General features: G+C 44.9%; 1 protein-coding gene across 12 annotated transcripts in view; it reads right to left on the bottom strand.

Annotated features, from left to right (window-relative positions):
* Positions 1-17,518, bottom strand: part of FAM161A (FAM161 centrosomal protein A) — a 39,647-nt gene that overhangs the window by 14,393 nt on the left and 7,736 nt on the right. For 3 of the 12 annotated variants that reach the window (XM_005575778.4, XM_074011680.1, XM_045369228.2), the window contains exons 1-3: positions 16,425-16,626; positions 3,836-4,074; positions 1,134-2,294 (exon numbers count right to left, since the gene is read on the bottom strand). In XM_005575778.4, the coding sequence (XP_005575835.2) occupies positions 1,134-2,294; positions 3,836-4,074; positions 16,425-16,607 (1,583 nt within the window). In that variant the 5' untranslated portion in view covers positions 16,608-16,626. Of the gene's footprint in view, positions 1-269; positions 438-1,133; positions 2,312-3,835; positions 4,075-8,800; positions 16,627-17,518 lie in introns of those variants that run through there. The other 9 variants (XM_005575777.4, XM_045369225.3, XM_045369223.2 and 6 more) reach the window with 6 other exon arrangements.

The following is a 17,518-nucleotide window of genomic DNA, read 5'->3' as shown; positions in this document are numbered from 1 at the left end:
TATAACTATTAACTAAGGCCACAATAGAAAATGTTTGTATTCCTCAACATAGCTTCATGGTTCTTACCATGAAAGTGAGTATATATGTTGGTTCTCACCATGAGGTGAGTGTGTGTGTGCTGAACATAAGTAACTGATGACAATTTAAATCCATAAGCTAAAACACTAATGCCATTTTCAATCTGCTCATATTTTACTATCTACTGATTAAAAAAAAAAAGAAAGTTTGAAAACCAGTGGTCTGGAGGTTCAAGATTTTTTTATGATACCTGAGACATTTTACTCTGGATTTAGATATTTGAGCTAAACTTTGATGTGAGTCATAAGCCTTAGCCCGGGTTGTCAGGAGTTTCTGCAATTCTTTCATTCTTTGCTTCTGTTTAGTTAGGATCCGATTTCTCTCTTCTTCCAACATTTTCTTTTCCTCAAGTGATCTCCTGAGGGTAACAAACTAAGGCTTAATCCACTTTAAGCCAATGCGAATGTTGTTTAGCAAAGATTCAACATGGGATAATTTGAATTTTGATAATTCAAAATTTGAAAAAAGGCAACCCTTTGAAAAGGATCTGACGTGTAAAACTAGAAATTTTTATTTATTTATTTATTTATTTTTTGAGACGGAGTCTCGCTCTGTCGCTGAGGCTGGAGTGCCACGGCGCGATCTTGGCTCACTGCAAGCTCTGCCTCCTGGATTCAAGCGATTCTCCTGCCTCAGCCTCCTGAGTAGCTGGGATTACAGGCACCTGCCACATGCCCAGCTAATTTTTTGTATTTTTAGTAGAGATGGGGTTTCACTATCTTGGCCAGGCTGGTCTTGAACTCCTAACCTTGTGATCCACCCACCTCAGCCACCCAAAGCACTGGGATTACAGGTGTGAGCCACTGCACCTGGCCAGGTAAAACTAGAAATCTTAAGACTAATATTTTCTAATCCCCCAAAATTTATAAAATGAAAAATACATTCATTTCTTAGAATACTCTCTGACAAAATGTCATATATTATATAGTAAAATATTTTATAGATACAATAATAATTTCTAAGTATTTTCAAATTCACCAACATAAACTCCACAGAGCTACATACACTCATCTGGTAACCCTGAGTCAGTCAGTACTGTGTCTTAGTTACTTACCTTACAGCTTGTTCTCGTCCTCTGGAAGACACCGTGGGCACTGGAGGGTTGTAGTTACAAGGCACAGGCTTTACACCTGCACGTCTTACTGGAGACTTACGCCTTGGAGACAAATAAGGCCAACGTGTTTCTTTTAACTTTTCTTCATCTGCTTCGATGTCTGCCAAAATTTTTTCTCTTTTAATAGATGCATGTGGAGATGCATGAAGATCAAATGGTTTACACACCGTTAAGAGTTTTGGAGACTTGTGTTCTGAGAGGTGTTTCTGATATCTCTCAGGAAGGTCCTCAAAATCAGGAGTCCGGCACCTAACCTTGTGTTTACACTTCAACTTTACAGCCTGTTCGGGACACCTGGGGTTCCTGCGTCCCCAAGCTGACCTACAAGGCAGAGGAGATGAGTTCTGTAAACGCTCCTGGGCTCTCAGCTGCGTCCTAAGATTTCGATAGAGCTCTTCTTCTTTTAACTTGTCATTGGTAGTTGAACCATAAGTAGATCGAGGAATGGGTCTGGCTTTAAATCGATTTGTTTTCTTTTTAGACTTAAAAAAGTCTCTCAGCTGCTTTTCCTGGGCTGCTCGCTTCTGTTCCTCCCTTGCTATAAATTTAAATGGCTTTTGTGAGGCCAAAAGAGCTTCTTTATTTTTCTCCTTCAGAGACCTTCTCCGTTCTTCTTTTTGCTTGACTAAATCATGGTAAAGGGGGAGAAAGACAGATGCAGGAACTGGATTGGCTCGGAATTTCTTCTTACACTCTGGATCCTCTTCTTGTTTTTTGAGCAGTTTATCTACCATTTCAATATCTGATTTAGATTTCATGGACTCTTCTTTTTTCTTCTGTTCTCTTATCATCATTTGAAAAGGCTCCGGTACTGTAATCGTGGGCACCCATTCTTTTCGTTTCTTCCTTGTTTTCTCAGCTGTGTGGAAGCCAGTATCTTTACAGCGAATATAATCTTCAACACAAAAGTCTTTCCACATGTTGTTGATAAGCTCCTTAGCATAGGCCATCATTCTGTTTTCCCTAGCATACTCTTTTTCTAGGTTGGGTAACTCTTCTTCAGAGGAGGACACATACAAGGAGGAAGACTGGCCTAAATCAGGCTCTGAAAATGATGTCATTAATGAGACAGGGTGATAGGAGTTCTTTTCTGACACAGATCTAAATGAGAAGAATAACTATGTTATACTTTCAGTTGTATGTGACCAAATATAAAAATTAAGAGTTACATATTTTCTTTTCTTTTTTTTTTGTCTGAGACAGAATCTCACTCTGTTGCCCCGGCTGGGGTGCAGTGGCCTGATCTTAGCTCACTGCAACCTCCGCCACCCGGGTTGATTCTCCTGTCTCAGCCTCCCGAGTAGCTGGGACTACAGGCATGTGCCACCGTGCCCAGCTAATTTTTTGTATTTTTAGTAGAGATGGGGTTTCACCATGTTACCCAGGATGGTCTCAATCTCCTGACCTCATGATCTGCCTGCCTCCGCCTCCCAAAGTGCTGAGATTACAGGCGTGAGTCACTGCGCCCAGCGAAGAGTTACATTTCTAAGATCAGGGTATAATCAGAAGAGAGGAGCTGGACAGGGCTTGTAAGAATTATCACTTTTATTTGGAACAGAGCTGGGAGATGCCCATACCTTATCTACTTTGACTTCTTCATTTTACAGAGAAGGAACCTGAGATGGCAGAGGCTCCTTGTGACAAACCTCTATTAAATTCTCCCCACAATTTCCAGAGTCACAGTTCTGAAGCATAGATCTGATCATGTCATTCTCCTGCTTGAAACTTTTTGATAATTCCTCACTGCTACAAAGTCAAGCCTAGATTACAAGCCCTTTGAGACTGGCATCTATCTTTTCAGTCTTACTCCTCACCACTGGCTACCCCAGTCTCCATTCTGCATTCATATCCAGTCCTGTGAAGTTCCTCACACACGATATTATTTCTCATGCCATCTTGCCTTTGCATACATGGTTGCTGCTGGCTAGAAGACCACTACTTATACCTCCTCCAAGACTGAACTCAGATGTGACACTTCAGTGGAAAATTCTGGCCTGCATCCCTCCAAAAGCTTGGCATAACCAACTGCTTCTTCCTCTGTAACACTCTGTTACATCATGCTGTAATGCAATTTTTGGTTCTCAGCTAGTCTCTAAGCTCCTTGAGGGCATCTTGTTTTTGACTCCTCAGTGCCCAGGCATAGTCTGGCATACAGGAGACATGCAAGCATCGCTGACTGACTAGATGTGTAAGTCTCAGAGCAGGTGAATTCACAGCAGAAATGGGTCTTGAAATTGCAGACTATTTTGAAAACATAAATCAGATACATGTCTCCTAGTTCTGAACTCTTTGTACTAGATCTTTAATGAGCTCATGTTAATCCACATATTATAAAGAGCTTTTAAAGTTAAACTTTTATGTTTACCATTTAAAATGGCCCAGACTAAGTATTTTGATACATGCCCTCAGTTCTATGGGTGGATCAGAGAGAAAAGACCAAATGGCCACCAAATGACCCTCAAGCAAAAGTCATCTAGTAAGCTGATAAGCCATTAAACATTTTGAAGAAAATCCTACCTCTGTATATCATTAAGAGTACAAAGGGCTACTTAAGAGAAAATATTCTGAAATAACTATGTTCTGTCCTTTTAAGGATACATTTTATTTTATACTCCACAAATAACTTTGAGTTACAAGCTTACCTGGAACCGTCACTAAGAGAGGCTTCCCTGATGACCACTGGCTGAACTTCCTTTAAATGTAATTTATCCTGGTACATTTTCTCTAATTTTGCCATAGTTTCTAGGTGGGCAGCCTTCAACTCTTCTACTTTCTTGAAATACTCCTCATTAGAGTGGTGAATACCAGGAAAGTTCACAAAGTCCTCAGAGCTTATTGGTGCATGTTCATCCACCCCAGAAAAGCTGGTGTTCAAATCAGCCTGGTGGGGAGAAAACACCTGTTATATGGTGACTGGAGCTGAAAGACAAATTAAGCTGACACTGATCCAAAATGCTGCTTCCTAAAGAGTCCACCTAGTTAGGTTATACGTTAATTATGGGTTATGCATATAGAATGAGTTACAGGTTATTTGTGTGTACATTTTCCCCAGTGATATTTTAAGAACAAGAGGGAGCGAGACCAAACTGTCAGAAAATAAATGTTATTTAATCCATTTGATAAAGGATGGTTAGATTCCCAGATCAACCAACAAAAGGTATAACAGGATAGAACCCAACAATTGTTTACAAAGTATTTCTATAAGGAGCCTCCTGAGTTGTAAGTTTTTTTTTGTTTTGTTTTGTTTTTTTGAGACAGAGTCTCGCTCTGTCGCTCAGGCTGGAGTGCAGTGGCGCCATCATGGCTCACTGCAAGCTCCGCCTCCACGGTTCACACCATTCTCCTGCCTCAGCCTCCCGAGTAGCTGGGACTACAGGCGCCCGCCACCGCACCTGGCTAATTTTGTGTATTTTTAGTAGAGACGGGGTTTCACTGTGTTAGCCAGGTTGGTCTCGATTTCCTGACCTCGTGATTCACCCGCCTCAGCCTCCCAAAGTGCTGGGATTACAGGCGTGAGCCACCGCGCCCGGCTTGAGTTGTAAGTCTTAACTGAGATGAAGAGGAACACAGTTCTTCCTGCTGCAAACCAGGCAACCACAGCCCAATGCTCTCCCTTCAGCTGCGCTTCTGAAGTGTGCCTCCAAGGACTGCCAGTGAGAGAAGGCAGGGAAATAGAGGGAATGGAGGCGGGGACAAAGTTCTCAGTGGCTTATCAAGGAGCCAGGGAGAAGCCCTCCTCACAGTGGGGCAAGACCTTGGGAGGGAGTAAGAGGACATGGGAGGGGGTAGGAGGGATTTTCAGGGCAGCTGCTCCTGTGGGCACAAAAGCAGTAGCTCCCATGGGTGACAGGGACTTTGGGATGACAACAAAGCAGAGAAGAAAAAATGGTGTAATTATTCAACACACAGATCATGTTTAGAAGGGTCTGACTGGCCTTTCTCCCTCACTCCCTTTACATACCTTTCAGGTTTTTTTTTTTTTTTTTTTTTTTCTGAGACAGAGTCTCACTCTGTCACCCAGACTGGAGTGCAGTGGTGTGATCTTGGCTCACTGCAACCTCTGCCTTCTCCTGCCTCAGTCTCCCGAGTAGCTGGGATTACAGGTGCCCACCACCACACCCAGCTAATTTTTGTATTTTAGTAGAGATGGGGTTTCACCATGTTAGCCAGGCTGGTCTCGGACTCCTGACCTCAGGTGATCCACTCACCTCAGCCTCTCAAAGTGCTGGGATTACAGGTGTGAGTCACTGTGCCCTACCCTTTCAGTTCTTTTAATTGAAGCAACTAAAGAGATAAAACCCCATTTTCTCTATAAATATACAATTTTTATTATGTTTTCAGTTGAGAAACAGTTGAAATTATTTATGATACTATGCATAAAAGACTGCCAACCACGGTTTTAAATTTAGTCTACTGTCTGGAACAGACGCAAAATGAAAAAATTTGCTACAGAAAATTATAGATCCAATCTGATAAGACTCTAGAAAATAAATCTGTTTAGCTTCTCTCAAAAGAAAAATTCAGAAGAGTCAATTATAAATAGTAGTTATAGATGTGGTGTTTTTGTTTCCCATTGGAGGCTTCTCAGAAGATATGGTGTTTTTTTAATGGGCTAAAATCAGTGTATAAGAGGACAATGTTGTACTATTTGGGGTAACTTAGAGAAAACAAGTTTTAAAAAATCAGTCTTCAGGGGCCAGGCGCGGTAGCTCATGCCTGTAATCCCAGCACTTTGGGAGGCCGAGGCAGGTGGTTCATGAGGTCAGGAGATGGAGACCATCCCGGCTAACACGGGAAAACCTCATCTCCACTAAAAATACAAAAAATCAGCTGGGCGTGGTGGCGGGCGCCTGTAGTCCCAGTTACTCGGGAGGCTGAGGCAGGAGAATGGCGTGAACCCGGGAGGCAGAGCTTGCAGTGAGCCAAGATCATGCCACTGCACTCCAGCCTGGGGCAACAGAGCAAGACTCTGTCTCCAAAAAAAAAAAAAATCAGTCTTCAATAGAACTTATATGTAGAAATTTGCTACTAACAACTCTATGAATCAGAACTGCTTTAAGTATGTCAAACAATTCAATTAAGAGAATTCTCTGATATCTTCTGCTGTTTCTGTATGTGCTTCTCACCATAAACTTCTTACCTGTAGGATGACTACTTTGTGAATTTCCTCATTCATTAAATATTTGGGGGCTATCTTGCAATCAGCTAGCTGCTAAAAGGTATGTCAGTTTTTTTTAAACTCTACCTTTGAGGCCAGGTGCAGTGGCTGACACCTACAATCCCAGCACTTTGGGAGGCCGAGGCAGCCAGATCACTTGAGGTCAGGAGTTTGAGACCAGCCTGGCCAACATGGTGAAACTTGTCTCTACTAAAAATACAAAAATTAGCCGGGCATGGTGGCACGTGCCTGTAGTCCCAGCTACTCAGGAGGCTGAGGCAGGAGAGTCACTTGAACCCAGGAGGTGGAGGTTGCAGTGAGCCAAGATCGTACCACAGCACTCCAGTTTAGGTGACAGAGCAAGACTCCGTCTCACTTAAAACAAACAAACAAACAAACAAAACTCTACCTTTGAGAAGTTTCCAGCTAGCTTAGGAAAGGACATGTATATAAATAATTGACAGATGACTTAGAACGAGACAGAACACCTGATTCCTGCCCACAAGTTACTTCCAGCTAAGTAGGGAGGCAGATGTACGTCACAATGTCAGATACTAAGAGACAGAGGCACAATTCACAGAGGTGAGTCAAACTAGAGACATATGGTTGGATGAGGACAAAGTTTGCCAGATCAGGGAGGCAGTGAAAAAGGAATAAATAAATCCGAGGCATAGTGCTAGAACATCCATCACCAGGAAACACATGGATAAATATGTCTGGAGACCTGGTGAGAAGGCTGGGCTGGAGAGCAGATACAGGAGCCACCAATCCACATAGAAGTAGCAGGTGCAGCCTTGGATATGGACGAGTCTGCCTGGAGGGAGTGTGGGCAACAAGAGATGAGAGGACCCGAGAATGGAGATGTTAGAGAACACCAACATTTAAATAAGCAGTGGAAGGAGGAGTAATAGGAGGTAGAAAGTGGCATGAGAGATACAAAGACCAACTGATAAGGGCCTTTGGAGCCTCTGATTGAGTATTCTGACACCACATCCGTAATTTTTCTCCTAAGCCATGAGAACACTCCAAACTAAAAGTTATTTAACTCTCACCCAACCCTTTCACCTTTATAGGGTCATAAGGGGGCTGAAACCAGGTGACCGGTGACCAGGAGCCAGTGGTAGACAGGAAATGGAGGGAACTTTTGTTTGGCTTGAGTTTGGAAGATAGGGAAAGACTTCCTGGAGGAGGTGATATTTGAGATGAGTCATAAAGAATGGAGGCCAGGTGTGGCAGCTCATGCCTGCAATCCCAGCACTTTGGGAGGCTGCAGTGGGAGGACTACTTGAGGTCAGGAGTTCCAGACCAGCCTGGGCAACAGAGGAAGACAATGTCTCCACAAATTTTTTTTTTTTTTTTTTTTTTTTATTAGCTGGATGTGGTGGCTGAGGCGGGAGGATCACTTGAGCCCAGGATGTTGAGACTGCAGTAAGCCGTGAGTGCACCACTGCACTTGAGCCTGGGCGACAGAGTGAGACCTTGTCTCAAGAAAAAAGAAGGCTGGGCATGGTAGCTCACGCCTGTAATCCCAGCACTCTAGGAGGCCGAGGTGGGTGGCTCACTTGAGCTCAGGAGTTAAAGACCAGCCCGGCCAACATGGTGAAACTCCTTCTCTACTAAAAATACAAAAATTAGCCAGGCGTGGTGGTGTGTGCCTGCAGTCCCAGCTACTCAGGGGGCAGAGGGAGGAGAATAGCTTGAACCTGGGAGGCAGAGATTGCAGTGAGCTGAGATCGAGCCATTGCACTACAGCCTGGGCGACCAAGCGAGACTCTGTCTCAAAAAAAAAAAAAAAAAAAGAAGAATGGAGAAATCTATAGGATCACAGAGTGTTTATGGGAAAGAGGGGGGAAAGTACCCTAGACAAAGGAAATGGCATTAGCAAATGTGCAGGCTGGGGTTGGGGAGGCTGTGCATAACAGAGGGCAAGGTGTACAGGGCTGCCAGATAAAAGGAGACGAAAACCCATAAAGCAGTTTTGGGAAGCAAACCTAGAAAGGGAGGTTAGGGCAAGCAAGAAGGGGTTTCCCTCTCCTGTCTACCACTGGCTCCTGATTACTGGTCACCTCGTTTCAGCCCCCTTATGACCCTTCTAAGATGAAAGTGTTGGGTGGGAGTTAAATAACTTTTAGTTTGGAGTGTTCTCACAGCTTAGGAGAAAGATTTCAGATGTGATATCAGGATAATCAGTCAAGTCTGAGTTCTGCACTTAGCAATGTGATGTGGGCACGAACTTCTTGAACATCAGCTTTAAGATCCATAAAGTAGGTGTGCCAGGTTTTAAACTAGTGTCTCTCAGCTCCAATGCCACCCTTCTCGACTCTGCTTTGCAATGCCAGAGCTGGAACTCTGCAAACCACACTTCTGCTTTGCCAGTGCTTCTCATCAGACTCTGCCAAAAGTGGAGTTAGAGGGAGACACAAGGCTAGAGGAGAAAGAGGGGACTTACTCCTTCCTGTTAGCCCTCTGTCTGCTTCCTGTCTGCTTGTGTCAGCCCAGCAATGGTTCTTCATCTGGGCAGCAGCAATTCGTTTTAGTAGCAGTGTCTGAATCCAGTTTGCAGTTTGCGCTAGAAAAATCAACAGAATTGGCCAGGTGCAGTGGTTCACACCTGTAATCCCAGCACTTTGGGTCACTTGAGGTCAGGAATCCAAGATCAATCTGGCCAACATGGTGAAACCCCAACTCTACTAAAAACACAACTTAGTCGGGTGTGGTGGTGTATGCCTATAATCCCAGCTACTCGGGAGGCTGAGGCAGGAGAATCACTTGAACCCAGGAAGTGGAGGTTGCAGTGAGCCAAGATCGCACCACTGCACTCCAGCCTGGGCGACACAATGAGGCTCTGTCTCAAAAAAAAAAAAAGAAAGAAAGAAAAATCCACAGAATTACTTCAAGGCCTTTGCACTTGCTGTTCCCTCTCCCTAGGATGCTTTTCCTCCAGATATCCACATGGCCCACTTGCTCACTCCTTCAGGTCTTTATGTAAATGTTATCTTCTCAACAAGGTCTTCACTGACTCTCCTATTTATTTAAAATTACAACTCCTCCTAGGACTCACTGTCAGCCCCCTTGTCTGTCTTATTTTTCCCAGAAGTACTCATCACCACTGACGTTCTACGTATCTATACTTGATTGGGTATTACATGTCTGCCCCTAACAAAAAGTAAACATTACAAAGGCAAGAATTTGCCAGGCATGATGGCTCAGGCCTGTAATCCCAGCACTTTGGGAGGCTGGGGCAGGTGGATCGCTTGAGCCCAGGAGTTTCAGACCAGCCTGGGTAACATGTCAAGGCCTCATCTCTACAAAAAATACAAAAAATTAACTTGGTGAGGTAGTATGCACCTGTAGTCCCAGTTAGTTGGGGGGCTGAGGCAGAAGGATCACCTGAGCCCAGGAGGTTGGGGTTGCAGTGAGCTATGATGGAGGCACTGCACTCCAGCCTGGGTAACAGTGTGACCCTGTCTCAAAAAAAAAAAAAAAAAAAAAAAACAAAGGCAAGGATTTGTCTGCTTTGTTCAATGTTGTGTACCCAGTGTCTAGAAAAGTACCTGGCTAATGGCAGATGTTCAAGGAATATTTGCTGAATGAATGAATAAATGTACAGTAAAAAAAAAAAATTCCACCATGGGAAGAGGGCAGTTACTCCCTCCCAAAAGAATGAACCATGCAAAGAAATGCTGGCTGCTCTAAAGAGTTATATTCCACCAAGTATTAAGTAAAAGGCCTATGTTCCAAAAACTATAATTAAAACAGGGAGGGTATTCCAAAGAACTGTTTTTAAGCAAAAGAATTTATGTGCTCTCATTCATTCTTTTAGAATATCTCTTAAAAGTCTTATAGCAGTCATTTACACAAGAAGGATCAAATTTATTTGGACCTGGAAGAACCGTTTGAAAACCATATAGAAGAATGAGTAGCTTCTGAAAGATGCAGCAGGTCTGATAAATTCTACTTATGTACTGATTTTGCACTGGATCCATTCTGTTTTCAGCTTAATACTGTTAACACTAGCTGGAACTTTTCAGATAAACTGATCTCACAGTGTTTAACCTAAAACAGATGAATGGCTAGTAAATGACCTCCAATTCTAATTTAATCTTTAATTGTCCACTGAGAAAATATTTAGTATACAAAATAAGGGCCATAGACATTATTTTTCCAAGAGCCTAAAATAGCATCCTCTCCCTTTAATCGGCTTTTTGTGGAATGTTGTAAATGCAGCCACCAGATTAGAGGATAATCTTCCCTAGATTGGCTTGACCCATTTAGATAATGAATCGTTCCAGCACCTGTTGCTTTATTAGTAATCAGCACCCATGAAGAACTGTTTGTGCTATAGCCCACATAGTTTCATCTGCAACCTGTAATTTTTGAAAAAAATTTTTCACTGAATTTGTAAAGAATGACACAGATCTACACGTACTAACATGGGTAAACTCCCAATAAATAAGAAAAAAAGCAAGTTGCAGAACTATCTCCCTCTCTAGATATATGCATATTTATAGTATGTACTGTATATTAAAATATATGGAGGAGATAGAAAAACGGACAGAAGAATAGAATACATATCAATTTTGAAACAGTGGCTACCATTAGGGAGGGAGTAGGTATTCATATTTTCTCTTTGGGGGAGAGCTGTTAAAAGGGTCTAAGCCTCATATGTAACATTTGATATTTTAAGAGAAGAATGTCACCTGGCGTGGTGGCATACACTTCTAATTCGAGCACTTTGGGAGGCCGAGGAGGGCGAATTGCTTGAGCCCAGGAGTTTGAGACCAGCTTGGGCAACATAGTGAGACCTCGTCTCTACAAAAAATAAAAATAAAAATAAAAAAAGTAAGCCAGGCGTGGTGGCTCAAGCCTGTAATCACAGCACTTTGGGAGGTCAAGGCTGGCGAATCACTTGAGGTGAGGAGTTTGAGATCATCCTGGCCAACATGGTGAAACTCCGTCTCTACTAAAAATACAAAAATTAGCTAGGTCTGCTGGTGTGCACCTGTAGTCCTAGCTACTCAGGAGGCTGAGGCAGGAGAATAACTTGAACCCAGGAGGCACATGTCTCATTGAGCCGAGATTGTGCCACTGCACTCCAGCCTAGCGAGAGAGTGAGACTCTGTCTCAAAAAAAAAAAAAAAGAAAAAAAAAAAAGAAAATGAAATCATATCCTTCACAGTCACATGGATGGAGCTGTAGGCCATAATCTTAAACAAATTAACACAGGAACAGAAAACCAAATATTGCATGTTCTCATAAGTGGCAGGTAAAACAGTGAGTACACATGAACATAAACACATAAACAAGGAAACAATAGACACTGCAGACTATCACCAGGTGGGGAGGGAGGGAGGGCAGCATAGGTTGAAAAACTACCTATTGGGTACCGTGCTCACTACCTGGATGCAATATACCCATGTAACAAACTTGCACATGCACCTCTGTATCTAAAATAACCGTTGAATTAAAAAATATAGGCCGGGCACGGTGGCTCATGCCTATAACCCCAGCACTTTGGGAGGCTGAGGCAGGCGGATCACCTGAGGTCCGGAGCTCGAGACCAGCCTGACCAACATGGAGAAACCCCGTCTCTACTAAAAATACAAAATTAGCCGGGCATGGTGGCGCATGTCTGTAATCCCAGTTACTTGGGAGGCTGAGGCAGGAGAATCGCTTGAACCTGGGAGGTGGAGGTTGTGGTGATCCGAGATCATACCACTGCACTCCATCCTGGGCAACAAGAGTGAAACTCCATCTCAAAAAAATATGTGTGTGTGTGTGTATATGTGTGTATGTATGTATATAGACAGTGGAGCCAGGCATAGTGGCTCACGCCTATAATCCCAGCACTTCTGGGAGGCCACGGCAGGTGGATCACTTGAGCCCAGGAGTTCAAGACCAGCCTGGGGAACATGGCAAAACTCTGTCTCTACAAAAAAATATAAAAATTAGCTGGGCATGGTGGCATGCACCTTTAGTCCCAGCTACTTGGGAGGCTGAGGTGAGGAGATTGAGCCTGGGAGGTTGAGGCTGCAGCAACCTGTGACTGCACCAATGCATTCCAGCCCAGACAACAGAGTAAAACTCTGTTTCAAAAAATAATAATAAATAAACAAAAAGTGGAGTCAGAAGAAAAAAAATGGGTTATCTCCTATTTATTTTTAATCATTATCTCCTATTTATTTTAATCAATGTTGGCTGTTCATTTCTTTCCCAACATTTCCCATGTTATAGTTATGTGTCTGTTCATTTTTTGTTTTTTGAGACGGAGTTTCGCTCTTGTTGCCCAGGCTGGAGTGCAATGGCGTGATCTCGGCTCACCACAACTTCCACCTTGCGTTCAAGTGATTCTCCTGCCTCAGCCTCCCAAGTAGCTGAGACTACAGGCATGTGCTACCATGCCTGGCTAATTTTGTATTTTTAGTAGAGACGGGGTTTCTCCATGTTGGTCAGGCTGGCCTCGAACTCCCAACCTCTGGTGATCCGTTCACCTCGGCCTCCCAACAAGTGCTGGGATTACAGGCGTGAGCCACCACGCCCAGCCCTGTTCGTTTTTAATTGTCTAATTTCCCTTACCAGACTGAAAATTCTGTGAGGATGTGAGCTATACACTGAATAGTTAATGACTAGCACCTAATAAATGTTCAATATTTGTTGAAAAGATAAGGTTGCCGCATTAGGAGTGAGATTTTTTAATTTTTACTTATTCATTTTTTTGAGACGGAGTCTCGCTCTGTCGCCCAGGCTGGAGTACAGTGGCCGGATCTCAGCTCACTGCAAGCTCTGCCTCCTGGGTTTACTGCATTCTCCTGCCTCAGCCTCCTGAGTAGCTGGGACTACAGGCGCCCGCCACCTCACCCGGCTAGTTTTTTGTATTTTTTAGTAGAGACGGGGTTTCACCGCATTAGCCAGGATGGTCTTGATCTCCTGACCTCGTGATCCGCCCGTCTCGGCCTCCCAAAGCGCTGGGATTACAGGCTTGAGCCACCGCGCCCGGCTACTTTTTGTATTTTTAGTAGAGACTGGGTTTTGCCATGTTGGCCAGGCTGGTTTCAAACTCCTGACGTCAAGTGATCTACCCGCCTTGGCCTCCCAAAGTGAGTGAGATTTTAATTGCGAATTACAGAACATTGCTTTACCTGTGTCATCATCAGCCATATAACAGGATATGTGGACCAACATCTCTGACTAAGTCTAGATTCAAGGAACAGGCATCAGTGCCCAATATGGGCACTGCAAGGGGGGATGCATGTGCATGCCAGAGCCAGGAGGGTGTATAGGGATGGTGCAGGGGTTGGGGGGGGTAGTGTGGGGTGCGATGAGTGGTCTGGCTTTGGCAAAACCAAAGAGCTGAAAGAGGCCTATTGTGATGGGTGGTTCTCAAATCAATCTTGTGGGTTAGGTATAATATTTGACTTTACTACATTTTATAGATGATAAGGTTAAGGCAAATTAACCTTTAGAAATCAAGATGGAGCCACCGCGCCCGGCCACTGCACTCCAGCCTGGGCGACAGAGCGAGACTCCGTCTCAAAAAAAAAAAAAAAAAGAAATCAAGATGGAGACCCAAGCCAACCAGTGAAGAAATCAGAGCCTCTTTCCTGCACTCTTCCTGCCTTTTTAATGCCTCTTCCCCAAGCCCTGTGCGCCTGGCTATCAGACCCACTGTGGCAGCTTACCCAGCTTTACTTTTAGATCCCTCATGTGTGGTGGTCTCAGAACAGTATCAGATTCTTAAGACTTGGATTCCTTCTGTTTTTTGTAGGATCCTGTCCTTTCCATACTAGATTATTGTATAAACTGATCCCTCCTAAGGTAATAACAGTTTCTAACACAAATTTGCAGTTGCCGGGCGCGGTGGCTCAAGCCTGTAATCCCAGCACTTTGGGAGGCCGAGACGGGCGGATCACGAGGTCAGGAGATCGAGACCATCCTGGCTAACACCGTGAAACCCCGTCTCTACTAAAAATACAAAAAATTAGCCGGGCGAGGTGGCGGGCGCCTGTAGTCCCAGCTACTCCGGAGGCTGAGGCAGGAGAATGGCGTAAACCCGGGAGGCGGAGCTTGCAGTGAGCTGAGATCCGGCCACTGCACTCCAGCCCGGGCTACAGAGCAATACTCCGTCTCAAAAAAAAAAAAAAAAAAAAAAAAAAATTTGTAGTTTAACAGGGCACTTTGGAAGCATATCTGCAACTTAGAAGTGACTGACTCCTTTCCCACAGCAAGCCAAAGTAGTTTAATCTTTGGGAAGGCACACAAATGACACTCCCACTGGCATCTCGTTTATATAGATTACTCTTTTATATAGATTGCTCTTTAGAGGAGACACACATTCTTTCATTTGGTTCTCATAGAGCTGAGATGGGAAAAAGAGACAATTATTATAGTTATTTTACAGATGAGGAAACCGAGATTTAAAGAAAGTGTGTCCTAACACCACCTAGGGAGTGGCAGGGAATGGATCCTAATATGTAACTCTTAAATAGTTTTTCTCCATCACGCTGCCTTGTTGCCTACTGAAAACTGTGTTGAGGGGTAGGTTATAATGAACAAAATCAGTCCTAGCACTCTGATCCTGGTTCACATTCAGGGTCTCAGTCTACCTTACTCTGGATAACTTCAAGTTGTTTACTGGAGAAAGACTGGTCACAAAAGGTGTTGCTAAAGATGCTCTCATTAACAATTTTATGGTAGATTAAAGAGATTAGAATTCCAAAATATCCAGGGATTTCAATTAGTCCTCAATCATAAGTTTTGTGTTTGAGAAGCTTTGGACACATGGTATTAAGAAACTTTTTCTGGCCGGGCGCGGTGGCTCAAGCCTGTAATCCCAGCACTTTGGGAGGCCGAGACGGGCGGATCACGAGGTCGGGAGATCGAGACCATCCTGGCTAACACGGTGAAACCCCGTCTCTACTAAAAAATACAAAAAACTAGCCGGGCGAGGTGGCGGGCGCCTGTAGTCCCAGCTACTCGGGAGGCTGAGGCAGGAGAATGGCGTAAACCCGGGAGGCGGAGCTTGCAGTGAGCTGAGATCCGGCCACTGCACTCCAGCCTGGGCGGCAGAGCGAGACTCCGTCTCAAAAAAAAAAAAAAAAAAAGAAACTTTTTCTATCTGCAGATTGCTAGTTTAAATTCAAGATTCCTTTTTTTTTTTTTTTTTTTTTTTTTTTTTTTTTGAGACTGGGTCTGAGATCTCAGCTCACTGCAACCCTCGCCTCCCAAATTCAAGCAATTCTCCTGCCTCAGTCTTGCGAGTAACTGGGATTACAGGCGCGCATCACCATGCCCGGCTAAATTTTGTATTTTTAGTAAAGACGGGGTTTCACCATGTTGGTCAGGCTGGTCTCGAACTCCCGACCTCGTAATCTGCCTGCCTCGGCATCCCAAAGTGCTGGGATTACAGGCACGAGCCACCGCGCCCAGCCAAGATTCCCATCTTTTAAGTGAATAGAGCAGATGGCAGACCCTGCCCTCCACCTGCTAGACTGGTGTCCACAACAGATTTAACACTGAAAACTGATCAGTGAAAAGGCTGTCTCGCTGTACCCTAAGGAGCCGTTTAGGAAACACTGAAACCTCAGTGATTTGCTTATCTGTATCCGTGTCTGATTTAGCCAGTGAACACGTGATGGTTTTAAACACGCCTCTCTCCAGCATTATGTTGAGATCCACTTATAACCAAGATCTTAAGGTAATAACGAAACACACCTGACAGAACAGTTTTCCTCAAATTATAAAATCTATCTATCTATCCATCCATTCCCGAGATGCTAGAGAGTAAAGAGTAAAATTCTATACTTTGCACTCGCCAGAAACAGAGTAACATAAATGTTGTCTAGGAAACTTTTACAACTGACTCTCTGGTGAAAATTAAAACACTTTTCAACGCCTCGATTTAGAGTATTTTTCGTGAGCGTAGAGAAGGGGCTGGGCCAGGACCACCAAGTAGGGAGTATGTGCACAGGGTCCCGCGTTTACCAGCCTGCCCTCAGCTGGGCGGGGACCCGGACAGCCCTCAGCCAGCACCCAGCCCGTGCGAGGTCCCAACCCACGTCCCGCCCCAGTATTACCGACGCCTCAGCGGACTGCGCCACTTTCTCCTCCTCTTCGTCCTCCAAGATCGCCTCTGCTGCCGCCAGGGCCTGTAAGGGGTCTTCGCGTTCGTACTGGGCGACCCGCGCTCTAGTGATGGGATTTACAGGAGTCTGGAGACTGGAGGCCACCAGCTTTGCCGCTCGGTGGGAGGCGGCCATCGCCCCGCCTCCGGGACCTGAGCGCCTGCGCTGGCCCGGGGCGGGAAAGCTGGTGCGGTCCCTGGCGACCCGGGGGCTCCTAGCTAGGGAGCCGGTTGCTATGGGCGCCGTAACTGGGGACACTACAGGAGCCGCCAGGGACCAAAAGTCACACAAACTCCTCTCAGGCTGCCAGAGACCCGAGTCGGGTGCTTACTGGATCATGGCGGTCAGTACCGAGTCTGTTTGCTGGTTCCAAAGGTTGGCAGGCTGAACAGGGCACTTTTCCTCTCCTTTGCGTTTAACCGCCTGAACGCAGACTTCTCACATTATACAATGAAACAACTGCTTTTGTGAAGAAAAGAGCGCTTTTTTATTAACTGCAATAATATGTTAGAAGGAGACGGTTGATGGAGGAGACGGCGGCGGAGGAGGAAAGCAGGGCGTATTACTGGGTGGCGGCCTCTGAAGAGTGGCAAGGTTGGCGTCGCGCTACCTAACATGTCTCCCGCGGGAGCCAGCGTGGGAAGGAGGGAGGTGCATTCTACTCTGATTTACTTGAGGGCTAGTAGGAATCCACCAATCAGAAGGAGGCTCCCGGTTGTCCCTCTCGCGTTTTTCTTGGCCTGACCAATAAAAGCCCAGAGTTGGGTGGTGCCTGACCCTCCCACTAATGAGTGAGGGTGCAGGTAGTGTAAACCTGGCGTTTGCTTTGGGTTCATCAGCTTGAGAGTGACAGGATTGAACGGCGCGAGTGCCCAAGAGTCATCACAGACACACCCATCTCCCTCATCCGTATCTTCTCTTTCCACTCGGGATTTGGACGCATCAAATGGCGCCTTCCCTCTGCACCACGTGGTCGTAAGAGAAGCCAAACCTCAAAATAGCGGACGTGGTGCAGTCTCAGGCATCTGCTCCATAAGCCCCTGCTT

Source organism: Macaca fascicularis, chromosome 13, assembly GCF_037993035.2.
Source record: "Macaca fascicularis isolate 582-1 chromosome 13, T2T-MFA8v1.1".
Lineage (NCBI taxonomy): Eukaryota > Metazoa > Chordata > Mammalia > Primates > Cercopithecidae > Macaca > Macaca fascicularis.
The sequence above is the reverse complement of the archived record's forward strand: the minus strand, read 5'-3'. Positions and strand labels throughout refer to the sequence as shown.